This window comes from Hypanus sabinus, chromosome 10 (genome assembly GCF_030144855.1).
Source record: "Hypanus sabinus isolate sHypSab1 chromosome 10, sHypSab1.hap1, whole genome shotgun sequence".
NCBI lineage: Eukaryota > Metazoa > Chordata > Chondrichthyes > Myliobatiformes > Dasyatidae > Hypanus > Hypanus sabinus.
In genome coordinates this window covers 67,578,663-67,602,368 of record NC_082715.1, presented here as the reverse complement: position 1 = coordinate 67,602,368, position 23,706 = coordinate 67,578,663, and the positions used below count along the sequence as shown (strand labels likewise).

Below are 23,706 nucleotides of genomic sequence, written 5' to 3'. Positions count from 1 at the left end.
ATTCATACACATTCCCCAAGGTAAAACCAGTTCCTTCCCCATTGGTCTATTTGCATACTGCATCAAAAATCTCTTTTGGACACCTCAAAATTCCACCCATTGTGAGCCTTCAGTATCCTGTGATAGAATGAAAATAGAAGTTCCTCAATACGATAGCACTATTTTTGTTACATCTCCCTAAAATCTGCCTACTCGTGTTCCTACATATTCCTCTATCTTTTGTTGAGTTCTGGAAGGTCTGTTTTACAGGTCTAGAAAGGTGATAATACCCTTTTCATGTCTGATCTCGACCCATAATGGCTTTATTTGAGGAGTCTTCTAGGTTATCTGTCTGCCAGTGAGTACATTTAGCAGTTAAAGAAGAAAGAATGGGACACAAGGGGTTAAAATATCATGAAATATTTGAAATGCCACCCATGTAGTGGACATATAGTAGGTCAGTTTAGTGGAAGAAAATCAGAACATTATCTTTGTTAGTATTAAAGTAAAACCATCTTTGACTAGCATTACTCTGAGCTACTTTCTCTGCAGATTTAGATTAAACCTTTCTCAATGACAATGGTAAACTAATTAAGGAGTCTAAAGCCGATTTCCTGCATCATCCCTTCAGCCACACATTCATCTGACCTGTTCCTAGATTCAATATCTCATGGCAGTGGAGCTGCAGTGGGTTTTCTTTGACCCTTGTACAGAGAGGCCTGGAGTCTCTTTTGTGACCACAGAAGTGCCCCCATGGTGTGGCTCTCACAGTCCTACAACATTTTGTACAGTGACTTGTTCTGTGGTGCTGCTCTCACTTAGGAGGTTAACCCACCACCACTGAAGAAAAACATTATCCAACATGGTATATTGTTGGTATATTGAGGGGATGACCACAGGGAGCTTTTCACTGCTTTTTCCTGGTAGTTGCATCTCTTCCTGTGCTGTGGAGTGTTTACCTCAGTAAACATACTGTCTAATACATCTTCCTCATCCCAGTAATTCCTTAACAAATCCATCTGGAGATTCATCTGCTCTCAGTTGTCTGTCAGGAACCACACGAGACTCTACATCCTGCAGGAGGAGCAGACCATTGCCTTAGACTCCATTACATGAAAAGTCAGATACTAGCTTTAAGCTGAAGTGGGGCAAGATTAAAGGGCTTTTCTGGTGCAAGTGTTTTTTTTTACACAGAGTTAGAGGTGTTGGAAACATGCTGCCTGAAGGTAGTTGAGGCACATATGACATCAATATTCAAAAGGCTTTTAGGTGAGCATGTGGGATGTGCAGCAGGTGAAATTCATTTAATTTGGTCCAAAAGCTGTCTCAAGAACATGTTCCTGTATATTACTGTTTTAACACTTATTACTACCTTGTGACTACTCTGCTTGGCTATCTAAATCTGTCAATTAATTTTACAATTGTAATGAAAGTGATAGTTGTATTAATTAATGCATAATTGCATTTACTAACAAAACAATGGCAAAATTTTCTGATCAAAACAGATCACTTGCACTTGTCAGTAATCCATTTCTTGCTTGCATCTGCAACACCCTCAACCCCAACTTCCTGACTCCTCAGCAAGAACTTCGTTAAACCTCTGCAGAAGGCTTGGCTGATAGCCATACCATTATTCTCAAATATATAAGCAAATATTAAAACTCAACAAAATCTTTAAATGTATATAATTTAAAATTGAAAATGAACAGTTAATTAATCGCAGTTTAAAACACAATTGTTGTGATTTTTATATTTCAGGATAATTAGACTTGCAATCAACTTGCAACATTTTCAGATTTTGTGATTACTTTTTATTGTTCAGCAGTGATGCTAGTTAGCTATTCCAACCAGCAGTTGTTGATGCAGATATTATGCTGCTCAATAATCAGTTTTAAACTTTGAGAAATCTTGTTCACATCTTCCAGGTGTCTTGCAGAGTGCACTGCACATTTTGGTTTTGTTAACTGCAGTATGTTGCAGACTAGAAAGCCATAGGAAATCCTTTGAACAAGTAAGGTGCATTGTGTGATTCTGAGTGCTACATTTGTTTTGTTTTAGTGTGACAATATAATGATTGAGTTGTGCAAGCATATTTGAATTGAGTTCTGTACTGATGCATTTTACATTAATTTACTTCAGGATATGAGCATTAATTGAATGAATTTATAACATTCCCTTTGTGGCTTTTAATTGCTATTTGCAAATCTGAACTTTATGGTTTCATATAATGCTGTAGAAATAAAATTTGTTTGCTACTTGGACTGTATTTCCTGTACAGTCCAAGGAAAATCCAATAAAAGGTAGTGTATTTGGCCCAGTACATCACGGGTAAAACCCTCCCAACTTTTGAACACATCTACATGAAACAGTGTCGGAGGAAAGCAGCATCCATTATCAAAGGTCCTCACCACCCAGGCCATGGTCCTTTCTCGCTGCTGCCATCAGGTAGAAGGTACAGGTGCCTCGGGACTCACACCACCAGTTTCAAAAACAGTTACTACCCCTCACCCATCAGGTTCCTGAAGAAAGGGGATAACTACAGGCAGACCCCAAGTTATGAATGTCCGACTTACGGACAACGCATACTTTTGAACCAAGGAAAAACGGCATCCACCATTCGCGACACCGTCTGCCATTTTGTCGGATCGTGATGTTGTCCACCATTTTAAGTCATTGCCGTTGACACAGTGTTGAGTGTTTAACTTTGTATTTGGCTTAAATTTTTCTTAGCAAAATTCACCCTGACCTCGCCCACCTCCCCCCCCCCCCCCCCCCCCCCCGTTCCAGTCGGCTGGTGGCACAGTGAGATCAGCGCCGGGCTGGAGAATGGAGATTTGCAAGTTCGATCCAGTGACAGACCACTCCCGAGCTGGGTTGATGTCAATCCAGTGACTCCTGTACCACCCGTGCCAGGTTGATTTCCAGCTCACAACTCGACCTCATTTTAAAAAAAAACACAGCCACCTCCAGTTTAAATTCCCACGCGGAATATTGTGGAGGATCAAATACCCAAACCCAGCACAGCCCCCACTTGTCCCATTTAGCATGTCTCAATGCGGTGGTCCTTAGGACCCGGCGGAGCTCGGGACCCGCCGCCCGCGGTGTTTCTGTTCCATTGGCGGAAAGTGATTGCGATTGGAAAATAAAGTGGAAATAATAAAGCGTTTGGAAAGAGGTGAAACGCCATCGGCCATTGGAAAAGTGTTAGGCTACAGTCGGTCAACGATCGGAACAATTTTAAAGGATAAAGATAAAGTGAGAATAATGGAGCGTTTGAAAGGCCCTGCTCCAATGAAAGCTACAATTATTACTAAGAAATGCAGTGGTTTAATTATTGGAATACATACGTTTCTTAAGTGTTTTATGTGCATAGAAAGATAAAATATATACTATATATTAAGACAAATGTTTGACTGATGCTAAATAATACCAGATGTACTTGTTCCGACTTACGTCAAATCCGACTTAAAGAAGACGGACTCAGGAACGGAACTCGTACGTAACCCGGGGACTGCCTGTACACTCATCTATTGAGATGTTCCCACAACCAGTGATCTCACTTTAAGGACTCTTATCTTGTTAATTCATATTCTTGTTATTTATTGCTATTTATTTATATTTGCATTTGCACAGTTTGCTGTCTTCTATGCTCTACTTGATCTTTCATTGATTCTATAGATATATATTCTAAAGATTTGCTGAGTATTCCTGCAGGTAAAAGAATCTTGGGATTGTATGTGGTGACATATATTACATTTTATTTCGAACTTTGTAGAGAAAATATTGAGTTAAGTTGGCCAAAGAATAGAAGCTAAGTGCTTTTCTAAGGAGTTTGGAAGCTGAGATTCAATGCACAATTCTTGGCTCATCAGTGATCATCATAGTTTAAGCACATGAGAATTTGCTCTGATGGCAACCTTATTAACTCCAAAAATGACACAAGTATGCTGGTTAGCAAATGACCACCGATTTTCATAATTACTTTGCCATTGGAGAGAGTACATGGATTTTCAGTCATTGTGTTGGAGAGTTTTGTGGGGAAGACCCAGATGAGAAAGACTTGCCATATACGCACAATTATTCTCTGACTCTTCCTTAAATTGCTGTTGCTGCTCCGTCCTTCCCTTTCTCTTGTGAATTTCTATCAAGGTATTTGGTACGATAAGGTATCACTGTAGCTATCTTTTCATTGGAATACAGAGGTCATTTCTTGATTAAATTTGCTAATGATTTTGAAGATTTCACAAAAGCACCAGGAAAATCTCCTTGTTCAGAAGTCTTTCTTAAATCATTGACAGCAAATGGACAAGAGCTAAATAGAATCTAGCACCTTTAGCTTGTGTTTCAATTCTCATTTATAACATGGCACAATGGAAGCGTGAAATTCCATGAAATTCCTCCGTTGTCCAAGTGTTTCCAAAAAATCTTTAGACTGTCAAAGTGATGATGTTGGAAAGCCTGCATTTATCTCCAATATTTGTTCCTCAAAATAGGACTGATTGTTCTTCTGCAATGTAGTTGATTATGACACCTCAGAAGAGTGTGCAGGAAAGGATGAACTATAGTTTTGACAGATTAGGAATGGGAACAGTTATTCCATGTATGACATTAATTGTTTGCACCTAGGACAGCTTCTGTTTGAGTCAGTGAACATCCATGGTGAAATGTCATCAGTCCGATAAATTATATTTGTTTCCCTGTCTAGAGACGTGCTGAGTGTTTTGTTTTTATTTCTGACTTACAGAATCCACAGTATTTTGTTTTTGTGTTGCTATCAAAAGATGTGTGCATCTGTCATTTTTAAAACCTGCAAATTGATTCCCTGTTAGAGAAAACAAAACAGCAGATACTTGTGCTAGACATTTGAAAGCAAATTTTGGTCAAGGCCTTGTAAGAGGCAAGAAGAGAATCTGAAGCCACTGAGGGCGTGCAAAGCAAAAAAGAAAGACAGAAATCCCTTTGGAAAGAAAATCTGAATTTCTGTTTGAGGAATACCAACTTTGAAGAAGTGGCAGTGAAATCAACAGGAAATCCTACATAAACTTAAAAGTACTGAAGAGTGAATATGTGTGGAAAGAGCAACTGAGATAATATTTTCATTTGAAGAACATTTGAACTTTTTAGAGAAGCTAGTGGTTGAGCCCACTAGAGTATCAGCAATGTTGTGCAACTGTGTTGTGCAATGATCTGGAATTGTTTAGAGAGCTTAAGGTAAAGGAACCCTTAGGGGAAATGTGATCCTGATATGATTGAATTCACCCTGAATTTTGAGAAGGGGAAACCAAAGTCAGATGTAGCACTATTACTGTGGAGTAAAGGGAATTATAGAGGCATGAGAAAAGAGTTAGCCATAAATGATTGGACTTAACACTCGCAGGGCTAACGGCAGAGATGCAATGGCTGGAATTTCTGGAAGCAATTCAAAAGTCACAGGATATATACATCCCAAAGAGAAAGAAGCATTTTAAAGGCAAGATGATACAACCATGGCTAACAAGATAAGTCAATGCCAACATAAAAGCCAAAGAGAGGTGATATAAAAGAGCAAAAATTAGTGGGAAATTAAGGGATTGGGAAGCTTTCAGATACCAACAGAAGGCAACTAAAAAGTAATTAAAAAGGTAAAGATGGAATGCAAAAGTAAGTTCATCACTAATATTAAAGGAGATACCAAATGTTTTTTTTCAGATATATAAAGTGTAAATGAAAGGTGAGAGTGGATATGGGACCACTGGAAAATGATGCTGGAGAGGTATTGATGGGGGACAGGGAAATGACAGAAGAATTGAATGTATTTTGTATCAGTTTTCACTGTGGAAGACATTATCAATGTGGTAGAAGTTCCAAGTGTCAGGGTTCATGAAGTGTGTGAAGTTACCATAACCAGGGAGAAAGTTCTTGGGAAACTAAAAGGTCTGTAGATGGATAGGTCACCTGGACCAGATAGTGTACATCCCAGAGTTCTGAAAGAGGTAGCTGAAGAGATCATAGAGGCATTATTACTGATCTTTTAAGAATTACTAGTGTCTGGAATGGTTCCAAAAGACTGGAAAATTGAAAATGTCACTCCACTCTTCAAGAAGGGAGAGAGGCTGAAGAAAAGAAATTATAAGCCAGTTGGTCTGACCTCAGTGGTTGGGAAGATGTTGGAGTTGATTGTTAAGGGTGAGATTTCAGGGTACTTGGAGGCACATGATAAAATAAGCTTTAGTCAGCATGGTTTCTTCAAGGGAAAATCTCGCCGGACAAATCTGTTGGAATTCTTTGAAAAAATAACAAGCAGGATAGACAAAAGAGAATCAGTTGATATTGTGTACTTAGATTTTCAGAAGGCCTTTGACATCGTGCCACACGAGGCTGCTTAACAAGCTACAACCCCATGCTATTACAGAGAAGATTCTAGCATGGCTAAAGCAGTGGCTAACTGGCAGGATGCAGAGTGGGAATAAATTGAGCCTTTTCTGGTTGGCTGCTGGTGACTAGTGGTGTTCAACAGGAGTCTGTGTTGTGACTGATACTTTTTATGTGATATGTTAGTGATTTAGATGATGGAATTGATGGCTTTGTTGCAAAGTTTGCAGCTGATATGAAGGTAGGTGGAGGGGCGGGTGGCTTTGAGGAGGTAGAGAGGCTACAGAAGGACTTGGGCAGATTAGGAAGTATGGTCATGCACTTTGATAGAAGAAATGAAACGGTTGACTATTTTCTTTTAAATCTTTTTATTAGTTTTAAACAAACATAAATGAAACATGAATACAAAGTGTTTGAGAGTACACAATTAATAGTTGACTAGTTTCTAAATGGAGAGAAAATACAAAATGCTGAGATGCAAAGAGACATGGGAGTGCTTGTGCAAGATTCCCTAAAGGTTAATCTGCAGGTTATGTCTGGAGAGAAAGGCAAATGCAACATTAGCATTCATTTCAAGAAGAATAGAAAATAAAAGCAAAGATGTAATGTTGAGACTTTATAAAGCACTATTGAGGTTCACTTGGAGCATTGTGACCCCTTGGAGCGTTTTGGACCCCTTGTGTGCTGAAACTGGAGTCGGTTCAAAAATGATTACAGAATTGAATGGCCTGTCATATGAAAAGTGTTTGGCTCTGTGCCTGTATACACTGGAATTCAGAGGGTGACCTTATTGAAACCTGTCGAATGCTGAACGGCCTTCACAGAGTGGATGTGGAGAGTATGTTTTCAATGGTGGGTAACTGTGTGGCCGTAGGACACAGTCTCAAAATAGAAGGGTATCCTTTTAAAACAGAGATAAGGAGGAATTTCTTTTGCCAGAGAGTGGTGAATCTGTGCCACAGGCAGCTGTGGAGGGATATGGGGACAAGGTAGGAGGTTGAGGCTGAGAGGAAAAATGAATCAACCATGATAAATTGGTGGAGAAGACTCAATGGGCCAAATCGCCTCATTCTGCTCTTATGGATTATGATCTTGTCAAGATCACAGAGGTAAAGAAGAGCAAGATTGTTTTAAGTTGCAAAGTTAGGCACAGAGATTTCCCGAATTTGATTTTGCAACTTACCTAAATGTGTCCTGAATTGAATTGCTCCTTCAAATGATTATGATGCAGTAGTGGTTATGTTACTACTAGCAACCAGTATTCCAGATCAACGGTCATGAGTTCAAATCTCATAATAGAAGTTAGAGAATTTAGATTTCAAATTTATTAAATTACTGCAATTATGTCTCTATAATCATTAGTGTAATTGTAATCTGATAGTTGCAAAAACTGATCTGGTTTACTGATATTCAGGGAAGAAAATTTGCTGGATTGAACTATGGCTCCAGAGCCATTTAGTTCCCTTCTCAGTGAAAATGGAAATGGGGATGGGGAACAAATGGCCATATTGCCAATGCCGCCTATGCCCAGTGAACAAGTGTGCAATAAAACTAATACCATTAACTCTTCACATCTCCTTTTAATATCTTGTAAGATTTTCTTTGTTTTCCTCTACTTTCTGTGCTTTTCTTTATCAATTAATAGACTATTCAGTTGTGAAGAATAGTGGTTAAAGTTTAGTTTAGCATATATTCTATTACTAGACAGCTCTTGCGCTTGGAACAACACAGGAGAAGTCCCTTTGGCCGATCATCACCTTTGCAACTCCCATTTCCCCTTTCATTATTTTTCCTTTATCTGTGTAAAATATTCTTTTGACAAACGTCAGAAAAATCTGCCTCGATTCCTTTTGCCATTAGTCTATGACAAAGGATAATTTAAAATGGTCAGTTAACTATCAGTACTTTTTGGGAAGAAAATGGTGCACACATATTGAGCATGCAAATTCTACCCAGACACTATCTGAAATCAGGATTGAACCCAGATAGCAAACCATGAGGTGGCAGCACTGACGGGAATTGTTTTCCCTGCTAACTCCTCCTTGAGTTCTGAGATCCATTACAATACCTGCACTTGCTGCTCCTGGAATTGGCAAACACTGTCTAGATCTGGAATGAATCTAAAATAAAACTGTTCCAATCTGTGTGATTCCCTGCTCTTCTACAGAGCCATTGAAGGAATCCTGAAAACGCCCTTGTTATTTCATGCTTTGCATTGTAGCTACTGGTACTTTAATAAACTTTTTGCTTGATTTAGGTTCAAGGAGCAAGTCTAAAAAGTTGGAAGGAGGTAGCCTCACTTTTCAATAAAGACGATGAGCACAAACTGCTGACTGACAGTGAACCTAAAAGGTGAGTATGGTATGGTCATTGTAAATTATCCTGTGATTAGGTTAGGGTTAAATGGGGGTTGTCAGGGCTTGTTGGGTAATGTGGCCAGGGGCCCTATTCTGTGCTGTATCTCTAAATAAATAAAATATTTTTTTACCAGTATGCTGCCTGGATTAGAAGGTATAAGCTATAAGGAGAGATCCGGATAAAATGGGTTGTTCTCTATGGAAGGTCAGTGGATGAGGGGAGGACTGATGGTGGATTTTAAAATTATGAGAGGTGTAAATAATGTAGGCAGTCTGAATCTTATTCCTACTATAGAAATGTCAAACTTTAGAGCATGTATTTTCAAGTTTCGAGGGGGAAATGTCAAAGGTGATGTATTTTTTTTTTACAGAAACTGGTAGGTGCCTAGAATTTGTTACTTGAGGTAGCAGTGGAAGCAGGCAGTTTGTTGGAGGTTAAGTGGCTTTTAGATAAACACATAAATGTGAAGGGAATGGAGTGATGTAGAAGATATAACCTGCTCAGTGGTCTACTCTTCTGTGTTCTGTGTAATTTTCTGTCCAGATATTTGTGTGGATTTAATCACCTTAATATGGGTTACGAAGGAACCCGTCAGATACGATGTATTGGAAGATCAGGAAACTCGCTTTGATTGTTCCTCTGCTGAAGCACCATTAATAGAAGATAAGACTAAGAAGAGCAAACAAAAAATAAAACTCTTCGTAGCTTTAACTTATATTTCAGGTTCTGCGTTTTCACCCATTCTTGTTGCAGTGATTTATTAGTTATTTTTGCGCGGTGGGGGGATGTTGTTGTCGTTTGGTTTTGGGGAGGGGTTCTGGGGTCAATGTTCTTGTTGCTGTTTGGCATTTTGTTAGATTTTTTGTAGGGGCTGATGATGGTTTTGCTGGTCTTTTTTGTGGTGGGGTGTACATTTGATGTTTTTCTTTGAACAACTATGGTTTTCTTTGATTCATGGCTATTTGGAGAGGATGTATCTCAGTCATATCCTACATACAGTTGCAAGAAAAAGTTTATGAACCCTTTGCAGTTATCTGGTTTTCTGCATTAATTCCTCATACAATGTGGTCTGATCTTCAACTAAGTCACAATAATAGACAAATGCAATCTGCCTAAATTAATAACATGAACAATGATACTTTTCATGTCTTTATTGAACACATTGTTTAATCATTCACAGTCCAGGCTGGAAAAAGTATGTGTAGCCTTGTATTTAACAACTGGTTTAACCTCTTTTAGCAGCAATAACTTCCAACAAATGTTTCCTGCAGCTGCTGATCAGACTTGCACAACAGCAAGAGAAGAGATTTAGACCATTCCTACATACAAAACTGTTTCAGTTCATCAGTATTTCAGGGATACCTTGTATGAACAGCCCTTCAGATTATGCCACAAAAGCTCAACTGGGTTAAGATCGGGACTCTGACTCGGCTATTCCAAAACAGAAATTTGCTACTTTATAAAACATTCTGTTGTTGATTTACTGTGTGTTTCAGATCATTGTGTTGTTGCATCATCCAACTTCTATTAAGTTTCAGGTGATAGACCACTACCCTTACATTCTCCTGTAAAATGTCTTGATACAAATTTGAATTTATTGTTTTCTCAAAAATTCCAAGCTGTCCAGGCCATGAGGCAGCAAAGCACTCCCAAACCATGATGTTCCTTCCACCATGCTTCACAATTGGCATGAGATTTTGGTGTTGGTGTATGTGGTGAACTACATATACCTGTCTGGACATGCCCCCTGCTGACTGCTCCTGTGGCTCCTCCCACAGACCCATGTATAAAGGCAATCAAGGCCTGAGCCCAGCCTCTCAGTCTCCAGGATGTAGTATGGTGGTCACTCACTGCTTGTTCCTTCTTCCAGTCAATAAAAGCCAATATCTCGCCTTATGTCTCAGAGTGAGTTATTGATGGTGCATCAGTGTATAATGCCCATTTTCCTTCAACCATAAAGGTGGGCATTTCTGCCAAAAAATTCAACTTTTCTCTCATCTGGCTACAGAACATTGACCGAGAAGTGTTGTGGAGCATCCAGGTAGTTTTTTGCAAAGCTTGAGGCATTTTTTTTTTGAACGCAGTGATTTCCTCCATAGTGTCTTTCCATGAACACCATTCTTGTTCAGTATTTTTCCTATAGTGGACACATGGACAGAGACCTTAGCAAGTTCTAGAGATTTCTGCAGGTCTTTTGCTGTTACCGTTGGGTTCTTTTTCACCTCCTTCAGCATTGCACATTGTGCTATTGCTGTGATCTTTGCAGGGCACCCACTCCAAGGGAGAGAACCAAATGTACCGAATCTTCTCCATTTGTAGACAGCTTCTCTTACTATGGACTGATGAGCACTCCAGTCTGTAGAAATGCTTTTGTAGCTTTTTCCAACTTCATGCATCTCTACAAATTCTTCTTCTAATGTCCTCTGCAAGTTTTGATCAAGGCATGGTGCACATAAACAGATGTATCTTGAGAAGAGCAGGCTCTGTTAGTAACCTGACTTTGTGTGTCTTTTCTGTAGAGTAGGACACCTTTATCCCTTCAATCTCATGTCATTGACTGGAACACCTGATGATAAATAGCTTTTGTAGGAGGCATTACCTCAGCGGGCAGCTTCGTTTGCGGGCAGCGGAGTGCGCCGGGCGCAGAGTGTAGGGCTTGGGCTCAGAGGGCTTAGGCGGAAGAGGGCACAGTAGGCTTATCTTTTAGTTCTTGTATTTTCAGTTATTTGGGAGGTATGAGTGTGAGGGCAGCTTCTTGTTCTCGGTGTCGGATGTGGGAGATCCTGGAGTCTCCGAGCCTCCCGAACGTCCACATCTGCGCCAGGTGTGCCGAACTGCAGCTCCTGAGGGACCGAGTTAGGGAACTGGAGCTGCAGCTCGATGACCTTCGCCTGGTCAGGGAGAGTGAGGAGGTGATAGAGAGGAGTTACAGGCAGGTGGTCACTCCGGGACCACGGGAGGCAGATAGGTGGGTTACAGTCAGGAAGGGGAAGAGGCAGGTACTAGAGAGTACCTCAGTGGCTGTACCCCTTGACAATGTACTCATGTTTGAGTACTGTTGCGGGGGGACAGCCTACCTGGTGGGAGTGACAGTGGCCGAGCCTCCGGCACAGAGGACGGCCCTGTAGCTCAGAAGGGTAGGGTTAGAAGAAAGAGGTCCATAGTAATAGGGGACTCAATAGTCAGGGGCTCAGACAGGCGTTTCTGTGGAGGTGACCGGGAGTCCCGGATGGTAATTTGCCTCCCTGGTGCCAGGGTTCGGGACGTTTCTGATCGCGTCCAAGATATCCTGAAGTGGGAGGGTGAAGAGCCAGAGGTCGTGGTACATGTAGGTACCAATGACATAGGAAGGAAAGGGGAAGAGGTCCTGAAATGAGAGTATAGGGAGTTAGGAAGGCAGTTAAGAAGAAGGACCGCAAAGGTAGTAATCTCGGGATTACTGCCTGTGCCACGCGACAGTGAAAGTAGGAATATAATTAGGTGGAGGATGAATGCGTGGCTTTGGGATTGGAGCAGGGGGCAGGGATTCAAGTTTCTGGATCATTGGGACCTCTTCTGGGGCAGGAGTGACCTGTTCAAGAAGGACGGGTTACACTTGAATCGTTGGGGGACCAATATCCTAGCGGGGAGGTTTGCTAGGGCTACAGGGTGGACTTTAAACTAGTAAGATGGGGGGGCGGGAGACTATTTGAGGAAACTATGGGAGAGGAGGTTAGTTCACCAGTGGAGCAAGTAAATAGACAGTGTGTGAGGGAGGAAAGGCAGGTGATGGAGAAGGGATGCACTCAGCCCGAAGATGTAGGGGAGAAGAAAGAAAAGGATAATAAATTTGAATGCAGTGTTAGGGATGGAAAGAGAGGAGGAGATGGAGAGTATCTTAAATGTATCTATTTTAATGCTAGGAGCATTGTAAGAAAGGTGGATGAGCTTAAAGCGTGGATTGATACCTGGAATTATGATGTTGCAGCTATTAGTGAAACATGGTTGCAGGAAGGGTGTGTTTGGCAACTAAATATTCCTGGATTTAGTTGCTTCAGGTGTGATAGAGTAGGAGGGGCCAGAGGAGGAGGTGTTGCATTGCTTGTCCGAGAAAATCTTATGGCGGTGCTTTGGAAGGATAGATTAGAGAGCTCCTCTAGGGAGGCCATTTGGGTGGAATTGAAGAATGGGAAAGGTGCAGTAACACTGATAGGAGTGTATTATAGGCCACCTAATGGGGCGCGTGAGTTGGAAGAGAAAATGTGTAAGGAGACAGCAGATATTTGTAGTAAACACAAGGTGGTGATTGTGGGAGATTTTAATTTTCCACACGTAGACTGGGAAGCTCATTCTGTAAAAGGGCTGGATGGTTTAGAGTTTGTGAAATGTGTGCAGGATAGTTTTTTGCAACAATACATAGAAGTACCGACTAGAGATGGGGCAGTGTTGGATCTCCTGTTAGGGAATGCGATAGGTCAGCTGACAGATGTATGTGTTGGGGAGCACTTCGGGTCCAGTGATCACAATAGCATTAGCTTCAATATAATTATGGAGAAGGACAGGACTGGACCTAGAGTTGAGATTTTTGATTGGAGAAAGGCTAACTTTGAGGGGATGCGAAGGGATTTAGAGAGATTGGATTGGGTCAAGTTGTTTTATGGGAAGGATGTAATAGAGAAATGGAGGTCATTTAAGGGTGAAATTATGAGGACACAGAATCTTTATGTTCCTGTTAGGGTGAAAGGAAAGGTTAAAGGTTTGAGAGCACCATGGTTTTCAAGGGATATTAGAAATTTGGTTCAGAAAAAGAGGGATGTCTACAATAGATATAGGCAGCATGGAGTAAAGGAATTGCTCGAGGAATATAAAGAATGTAAAAGGAATCTTAAGAAAGAGATTAGAAAAGCTAAAAGAAGATACGAGGTTGGTTTGGCAAATAAGGTGAAAGTAAATCCGAAAGGTTTCTACAGTTATATTAAAAGCAAGAGGATAGTGAGGGATAAAATTGGCCCCTTAGAGAATCAGAGTGGTCAGCTATGTGTGGAACTGAAGGAGATGGGAGAGATTTTGAATGATTTCTTCTCTTCGGTATTCACTAAGGAGAAGGATATTGAATTGTCTAAGGTGTGGGAAACAAGTAAGGAAGTTATGGAACCTATGACAATTAAAGAGGTGGAGGTACTGGCGCTTTTAAGAAATTTAAAAGTGGATAAATCTCCAGGTCCTGACAGGATATTCCCCAGGACCTTGAGGGAAGTTTGTGTAGAAATAGCAGGAGCTCTGACGGAGATCTTTAAGATGTCACTAGAAACGGGGATTGTGCCGGAGGATTGGCGTATTACTCATGTGGTTCCATTGTTTAGAAAGGGTTCTAGAAGGAAGCCTAGCAATTATAGACCTGTCAGTTTGACATCAGTGGTGGGTAAATTAATGGAAAGTATTCTTAGAGATAGTATTTATAATTATCTGGATAGATGGGATCTGATTAGAAGTAGCCAGCATGGATTTGTGCGTGGAAGGTCATGTTTGCCAAACCTTATTGAATTTTTTGAAGAAGTTACGAGGAATGTTGACGAGGGTAAGGCAGTGGATGTAGTCTATATGGACTTCAGCAAAGCCTTTGACAAAGTTCCACATGGAAGGTTAGTTAAGAAGGTTCAGTCGTTAGGTATTAATGCTGGAGTAATAAAATGGATTCAACAGTGGCTAGATGGGAGATGCCAGAGAGTAATGGTGGATAATTGTTTATCGGGATGGAGGCCGGTGACTAGCGGGGTGCCTCAGGGATCTGTTTTGGGCCCGATGTTGTTTGTAATATACATAAATGATCTGGATGATGGGGTGGTAAATTGGATTAGTAAGTATGCCGATGATACTAAGGTAGGAGGTGTTGTGGATAATGAGGTGTATTTTCAAAGCTTGCAGGGAGATTTATGCCGGTTAGAAGAATGGGCTGAACGTTGGCAGATGGAGTTTAATGCTGAGAAGTGTGAGGTTCTACATTTTGGCAGGAATAATCCAAATAGAACATACAGAGTAAATGGTAGGGCATTGAGGAATGCAGAGGAACAGAGAGATCTAGGAATAACTGTGCATAGTTCCCTGAAAGTGGAGTCTCATGTAGATAGGGTGGTGAAGAGGGCTTTTGGAACGCTGGCCTTTATAAATCAAAGCATTGAGTACAGAAGTTGGGATGTAATGCTAAAGTTGTACAAGGCATTGGTAAGGCCAAATTTGGAATATTGTGTGCAGTTCTGGTCACCGAATTATAGGAAAGATATCAATAAATTAGAGAGAGTGCAGAGACGATTTACTAGGATGTTACCTGGGTTTCAGCAATTAAGTTACAGAGAAAGGTTGAACAAGTTAGGTCTCTATTCATTGGATCGTAGAAGGTTGAGGGGGGATTTGATCGAGGTATTTAAAATTTTGAGAGGGGTAGATAAGTTGACGTGAACAGGCTGTTTCCATTGAGAGTAGGGGAGATTCAAACTAGAGGACATGATTTGAGAGTTAGGGGGCAGAAGTTTAAGGGAAACACGAGGGGGTATTTCTTTACTCAAAGAGTGATAGCTGTGTGGAATGAGCTTCCTGTAGAAGTAGTAGAGGCCAGTTCAGTTGTGTCATTTAAGGTAAAATTGGATAGGTATATGGACAGGAAAGGAGTGGAGGGTTATGGGCTGAGTGCAGGTAGGTGGGACTAGGTGAGATTAAGGGTTCGGCACGAACTAGGAGGGCCAAGATGGCCTGTTTCCGTGCTGTGATTGTTATATGGTTATATAGTTTCACATGCTGTTTTGAATGTGGAATGTGATTTTTTAAATACAGTGAAACCCTGTTATAATGCAATCGTTTGGGTCCATAAAATGTCACCATGAAAAAAGTGGGGTCGCACTAAATCAGGGTTCAAGAAAATTATCGTTTAAGCTGACCCAGTGTTGACCTAACATCCTAAAACACCACTATTTTTGCCCTATTTGACCTGTTTTTTTGCATGTTTACCTTCTGGCCAGTAAACTACCTTTGAATTAAGGAATTCTGTGAATAAATCATTGTTCATACTGTAGAAATTAAAACACAAATTAATTTTTAGTAAAGCTTTTTAATGCACAAAACAACATATAAAAACATTCAAGAATATTAGCAATTTATAGTTTATTTCTTAAAAAAGTGATCGAGTTACCTTGCTTGAATGTAGCATGTTGCTGGCTGCGAGCGAAATCCAGAATGCTTCTGAGCTGGAGGTTTTTTTATATGGTTCACCCCCTGGGTCTCCAGCCAATGGAGGCTAGCCTTGAGGTGTTCAATGGCTTCAGACACTTAGGATTAGGGGTGGAGGCTCTTCATTATCATCTTCTTGTGGCTCGAGAACCGGTACACTTGCTTCTGCTGGTGCTGTAGTTACGTCACGCGTCCGTCAGGTGCTCATATGTTGGGCAGTCGTCGTCGGCAGAGTACCACTGGTGTAGCTCTTCTTTGTTCCATTCAGGCAGCTTCTCTTTGTGAAGCTGTACAAATCTGGCTCGTCATCATCATCATCTTCTGTGGTGGATTGGCGTGACGAAAAGGCTGGCCCCAGACTCTTCTCCCAGCATTTCTCTACACATGATGAACTGCCCAGGCAAACATCCTTCATGTTCAGGCTTTCCGGATAGGCTTTAAGTCGTCTACAATTCTACAAATTAATTCGCGCCTGTAATTCTGCTTGAACATGGAGATGATCCCTTGATTTAGGGGCTGGATCTTGGATGTAGTGTTCTTGGGGAGGTAAGAAACTCAGATCTTTCTGTCATGGCTTACTAGGTTGGCAGCTGGGACAGTTGTCGAGCAAAAGAAGAGCTTTGGGTTCTAGCTTTTGCTTACACAAATGAACGCGGATGGCAGGGACAAAGGTTTTGTGAAACCAATCCTCTAAGATGACACATGTCATCCAAACATTGCTGCCGTACGTGTACTCGAACGGTAACAAGTTCATGTTGACATGGTGGAAACAGTGGGGCGAGCAAGATTTGCCAATCATGAGTGGTTTTAACTTGTGTGTTCCAATTTTGTTTACACAAAAGAACAATGTTCACGCGATCTTTGCGTTGTTGGAACCCCTCACGTTGGTGGGCGTCATCTTTGCTAGCCAGAGTACGGTCTGGAATCGTCTTGTAGCAGAGGGCAGTTTTGTCACAGATGTACACTTGTTCTTCCACGTAGCCACTTTCTTCTAAGAGAGTTTTTAGTTCAGCCCAGTATTCGCTGGCGGCGGCACTGTCAGCTGAGCACCAGACACTTCTCGGCTTGAGCTTTGAGAATAGGACCAGAAACTGGAAGGTTTTCTGAGTGAACTTGAACAAACCTCTCGTGCAGGGAGTCATCTTTGGCTGTTTTCAGGCGTTTGGCTTTTAGTCCTGCTTCTTCTTCAACTTTGCAAAATGATGCACGTAATTTTTCTTCGTGAGATTTCCAGCCATGGGGTGTTGATTCCGGTATTCCGAGCTCTTGTGCAACTTGAGTTTAACTTTTATTCTTGATTGCGTCAAGTACTTGAAGCTTATCTTTCAGAGAAAAGGATTTTCTTTTTCTAGCAGCTTGTTCCATTTTGAGCAAAATAACGTCCAATGACCCTCACAAAATGCAGGTGGAATGCAGCAGACCAGGCAGCATCTGGTCAAGACCCTTCATCAGGACTAACGGAAAAAAGCGATGGTAAGAGGTTGGAAAGTGGGGGGGGGGGTGGTGGGGGAAGACCTGGAATGATAGAAGACAGGAGGGGGAGGAATGAAGCCAAGAGCTGGGAAGTTGATTGGCAAAAGGGATACAAGGCTGGAGAAGGGGGAATATGGATTGACATGGACACGGAGTCCAATGACTCATCACATTATATCCGAATTCGCGTAAAATCGGGGTTTCACTGTAGTATACTCAGTATTGACGAGAAGTAAAGTTCTTTGTTTGACATTAGTTTAGGCAGATTGTATTTGTCTATTATTGTGACTTGGATGAAGATCAAGTCACATTTTATGAGTAATTCATACAGAAACAGGTAATTGCAAAGGGTTCACAAACTTTTTTTCTTCCAACTATACATACTTGGATAATAAATTAACCTTTGAACCTGTAGATTCCTTTCAGCTGGAGTTGAATAGTTGTTCCTTTATATGGGTATGTGTTTGTGTCAATTCTATTACTAAATGTTAATCTGTTACTTAACATGTTAACAATTACTTAATCTATGGTTACAGGTGCGGACTTTAATAATTGTACAGTTTGATGTGGGAGTCTCAAGTTTGCTGCATAATAAATTGGTTTATTATTGTCATTTATACCAAGTTATAGTGAGGATAAATAAACCTTCCATACCATTCATCACAACAGTGCATTGAGGTTGTACAAGGTAAAATGCAGAATACATTCTTACAGTTACAAAGAAATTGTAATACAGGGAGAAAGTAAGTTGCAGTGTCATAATGAGGTAGATTGTGAGGTTACACGTTTATTGTATCATGTAAGAGGAGCTTTCAATAGGCTTATAATAGGCAGAATGGAAGTTGTCCTTGAGCTTGGTGATGCGTGCATTCAGGCTTCTGCGTGACTGAAGAGGGGAGAAGAATGGGGAAGGTAGGATCTTTGATTATATCAGCTTCTTTACCAAGCCAAGAAGAAAAGTATACGGTCGATGGAGGCGAGGCTGGGGGTTTCCGTGATGTGATGCATTGTGTCCACAACACTCTGTAGGTTCATGTGGTCTTGTATAGAGCAATTGCTGTGCAAACAGTGGTGCATCTGGATAGGATGCTTTTTATGGTACATTTGATAAAAATTGATGAGGGTCAAAGGAACCTGGCAAATTTCTGTAGCTTCCTGGGGAAGCAGAGGTTCTGGTAAGCTTTCTTGTCTATGACATCAACGTGGTTGCAACCAGTAGAGACTATTGGTGATATTTACTCCTACGAACTTGAAGCTGTCAACCCCCTCAGCATCAGCATCATTGTTGCATGTGCACCAATCCCTTGAAGTCAATGACCAATTCTTTTGTTTTGCTGATATTGAGGGAAAGGTATTGTCATGACACCTTTTCACCAGGGTCTATTTCTTCTTTCTGTCTTCTGACTCATTGTTATTTGAAATATGGCACAATATGGTGGTGTCATCTGTAAACTTACAGATGGAGTTAAACCAAAAACTGGCCGTGCGATCATGAGTGTATAGGGCATGAGTAGGGAGCTGAGGCTGCAGCCTTGTGGGGCACCAGTGTTGAGAATAGTCGTGGTGGAGAAATTGCTCTGTCCTTACAGTCTGCTGGTCAGGAAGCCAAGGATCCAATTGCAAAGCAAGGTGTAGGGGTTTGGAATATTAGGGTTGAAGGCAGAGCTATAGTCAGTAAACAACAGGCTGGTGTTAGGTGTCTTTACTGTCCCTATGTTCCAGGGATGAATGTAGGGTCAGGGAGCTGTGTCCACTGTAGAGATATTTCAACAGTAGGTGTATTGCAGGTGAATTGTCGAGGTTGTCTGGGAGATTCGGGCTGAGACCTTTCATTGAGACCTGATGAAGGATCTTGGCCTGAAACATCGTCTCTTTATTCCTCTCCATAGATGCTTCCTGATCTGCTGAGTTCCTTAAGCATTTTGTGTACATTGTTCCAGATTTCCCAATGCTGCAGAATCTCTTGTGTTGGTATTGCAGGTGTTTAGTGGTTTTGTCCATTCTGCCATTGGCAGCTTCAATTAGAGTCGTTCGTATTGAAACACATTTAACATTGAGCTCATTGTGTGATGTAACCAGTAGTTTTCCTGCTGCAGATTCCCTTCATTGTCCTGGACTAGAGTATAGAATTGCTGAGATGACACCTGACAACTTGCACTGGACACTTATAACTTGTTTTCAACTGACATGTGGCTGTTGTGTTTCACTATTTATTGCTATGTTTATTATTTAGTGTTGTGTTTGTTACGTTATGATTGCACTGCTCCTGGGAAACGCTGTCTCATTCTGCCCTGCAGAGCTGATGTACGGTTAGAATGACAATAAAGCTTTTAAATCTTGAACCTGTTGCTAAAGGTTCACACTGACAATCTGGTGTTTTCAGATACACACAACATTTTCTTTCAATGCAAAGGAAAGCCTATCAGAATGTTGAGCATTGCTTAATATCTCAGTGGCATAAAAATGCTTTACTCTGATATGTTGTTTTGAATGATTCAATTAAGTAATTTAAGTAATTTCTTTTTGACTTTATAATAGATTCCTAATGTTCAGACTCCAGTAAACATGCCTCCTGAGTTCTGACTTCTTGCACTGTTAGAGCAGTTACAAGCTGCAAAAAACTGGTTTGGAAGCTTAGTTTTGCATGATAAATCTAGGTTAAATAATTATTACCTGAGAACAGAATTTTTGTTTGGTTAAGATGGTGTAATTTGACACTTGTGGTACATCATTCAGCATGAAGTTGTAATAATTGCATTGACATAACATGGATTTGAATGGACTTGAGATATAATCATTTAATTTGAGCCCTGTGCTATTTTACAGTTGAGTTTAGTCACTGGATTCAAGCGATGTGAAGCCCTGTCTTATAACCTAAATTCAATCTAATGAAGGCTGCATATTAAAGGAACCCAATTTGAGGTCTTTAGAATTTGTTCTCCAAAAAAGGATATAGTTTTCTCCCAACATTAAAAATTAACGGCATGGGTACGCGTTTAAGAATTTTTTTCAATGGGTGAAGGCAGTTAACATAACTCTGGACAGGCAGCTCTGTATTCCACTTTGCAGGTGAACATACATAATGGTGGTTGCAATGTAATGGCAATTTAGTTTAGTTTAATGTTATTCCAGTTATCTTTCAGGTAGAGAAGTTACTGCTAAAACAAGATTAACAAGAAATAATTTGTCTTCTGGGTTTGCACTGAGCTTTTTTCTTGTGTGCTACTACAAGCATAATGAGAAAATTATCTTGCGTTTTATGCTGTGATTGCTTGCTGGTATTCCAAATATGAATGCTGACAGTGGCACGAGTGTGCAAAATATGTTTTAAGAAAAGGCATGTTTAGAGAAGTAAGTTTGTCCTGCATCTCAGCTATATCTGTGCAACAGTAATAAAGCATTTTATTATTTCTACTGTTAAAGTGCAATGAAAGACTCAGCATAATTGTTGATGGTATTGCTGTGAACAAAGATGATCTTCACAGGCAGGGTGTATACAGTATTCAGATGAGTGGCTCTATTTTTTTTAGATTTTTAGCTGTACTGAGTTCAAAACTGTGTAGGGCATAACTGAAATGTGTGAAATATATCAGTAATAAATATATGCCTTCACTGTTGAGAGTGAAGATAGTGAGAGAGGATGGAAAGGGTGCAGTGTCAAACAACTGATGCAGAATGATCGATGCAATTTAAGCTGTTATTTCAACCAAAGCTTGTGAAATTTTAACCAATGTTATTTGATGTATAAATTACACCCAAGCACAGGTTCTTGTTCAAAAATTCCCAGAAAGTCAATTTAACGCAAGAATCATAAGTGCATGTTGGTAATTTGTTATTTATGGTCACACATACTAAGATACAGTGAAGAGCTTTGTTTACACAGTATCCAAACAGATCATTCTATACAAGTACATTCAGGAAGTAAAGAAAAAAACAATAAATAATTGTTAATGCATAATTTTACAGTTACAGGGAATGTGTACTGCAGGTAGACAAATAATGTGCCAGAGCCATGATGAGGTGTACTAAGGGATGAAGAGTTCACCTATATCATCGAAGATGTTCATTCAAGAATTTTATAACTGTGGAATAAATGCTATCATTAGGCTTGGTTGGTAGGTGTTCTCAAGTTTTTGTATCTTCTGCCTGATTGGGGATGGAGGTGGAATGAGAGAATACCTGTACAAATGAGAGTTTAAATCTGAACAGGAGGGGGAACATTTGCCAGTGTTGCTCTGGGGAAGAAACTAGAGTCGCAGGAGGTGGGAGCCAGAGTGCGAGACTATGACCCTACATAGAACGACGAACGGGTGAGCATGGTGGAACTCATGTTCTGAGTTGAGTCTCTTTCAATGCAAAGAGTGTTGTAGGTAAGGCAGATGAGCTTAGGACGTGGATAAGCACATTGAATTATGATATTGAAGCCATTAGTCCGACTTGGTTGCAGAAGAGGGAGAAATGGCCTGTTCCAAGGTTCCATTGTTTTAGACATACTAGAGGGGAGGGATTAAATATAGAGTGGTGGCATTAATCATCGAGAAAATGTTACAGTATTGTTCAGATAAGACAGACTGGAGGGCTCATTTACAGAGGCAATATGGTGGAACTGAACAATAATAAAGGTACGACAAGGTGTATATTATGGACTTTCCTAAAAGTCAGTGTGATTCAGAGGAGCAAATTTGTAAAGAGGTAGAAGACAGTTGTAAGGAAAAATAAATAAGGTTGTGATAGTTGGTGAATGTAACTTTCCTCATGTTGACTGGGACTCCCATACTGTAAAAGGACTGGATAGGATGGAGTTTGTCAAATGTGTTCAGGAAAGTTTCCATTAATGTGTAGAGGTCACAACTTGAGAGAATGCAATACTGAATAATCTCCTATTAGAGAATGAGAAAGGGCAGGTGACACAGTTATGTGGGGCAACACTAGATCCGGTGAACATAATTCCATAAGATTCAGGACAATTATTGAGAAGGATAGGGCTGGTCCTCAGGTTGTGATTCTAAATTAAAATAAGGCCAATTTTGATGGTTTCAGAAGAGATCTGGCAAATGTAGATTGGGATAGGTCCAAATGCAAAGTAAATTTATTATCGAAGTACATGCATGTCATCATATACAACCCTGAGGTTCGCTTTTGTGCAGGATTAATCAATGAATTCAATAAATATAATAGAATCAATGAAAGACTGCACCAACTGGGTGTTCAACCAGTGTGCTAAAGACAACAAACCATGCAAACGTAAGAAGAATGAAATAATAAATAAATATGCAATGGATATCAAGAACCTGTGGGTGGGAGAACTACCAGAGGTCGTGGTAATTATTGGTACCCATGACATTGGTAGGAAAAGGGAAGAGGTCCTGAAAACAGACGACAGGGAGTTAGCAAGGAAGTTGAGAAGCAGGACCCGCAAAGGTAGTAATCTCGGGATTACTGCCTGTGTGACACGGCAGTGAGAACAAGAATAGAATGAGGTGGAGGATAAATGCATGGCTGAGGGAATTCAGATTTCTGGATCATTAGGACCTGTTTTGCGGCAGGTGTGACCTGTACAAAAAGGACGAGTTGCCCTTGCATCCCGGGGGGACCAATATCCTGGTGGTGAGGTTTGCTAAGGCTACTGGGGAAAGTTTAAACTAGAATTGTTGGGGAGTGGGAACCGAACTGAAGAGGCTGGGAAAGAGGAGGTTGACTCACAAATAGAGAAAGCTTGTAAGCAGTGTGAGAGGGAGGAAAGGCAGGTGATAGAGAAGGGACTCACTCAGACCGATGGTTTGAAATATGTCTATTTTAACGTAACGAGTATTCTGAACAAAGAGGATGAGCTTAGAGCGTGGATCAGTACTTGGTATGATGTGGTGGCCATTACAGAGACTTGGATGGCTCAGGGACAGGAATGGTTACTTCAAGTGCCAGGTTTTAGATGTTTCAGAAAGGACAGGGAGGGAGGCAAAAGAGGTGGGGGCATGGCACTGTAGTGTTACGGCTGCAGAAAAGGTGGACGTCATGGAGGGATTGTGGGTGGAGGTTAGGAACAGGAATGGGTCAGTAACTCTACTGGGTGTTTTTTTATAGGTCACCCAATAGTAACAGGGATATTGAGGAGCAGATTGGGAAACAGATCCTGCAAAGGTGTAATAATAACAGAGTTGTCATGGTGGGAGATCTTAATTCCCCAAATAGCAATTGGCATCTCCCTAGAGCAAGGGGTTTAGATGGGGTGGAGTTTGTTAGGTGTGTTCAGGAAGGTTTGTTGACACAATATTTAGATAAGCCTACAAGAGGAGAAACTATCCTTGATTTGGTATTGGAAATGAACCTGGTCAGGTATCAGATCTC

At 40.8% G+C, this 23,706-nt stretch overlaps 1 protein-coding gene across 2 annotated transcripts in view; it reads left to right on the top strand.

Annotated features, from left to right (window-relative positions):
• LOC132400726 (testis development-related protein-like) overlaps positions 1–23,706 on the top strand; it is a 79,381-nt gene that overhangs the window by 42,150 nt on the left and 13,525 nt on the right. For both annotated transcript variants that reach the window (XM_059982014.1, XM_059982015.1), the window contains exon 3: positions 8,588–8,682. In XM_059982014.1, coding sequence (XP_059837997.1) covers positions 8,588–8,682 — 95 coding nt within the window. The remainder of the gene's footprint in view (positions 1–8,587; positions 8,683–23,706) is intronic.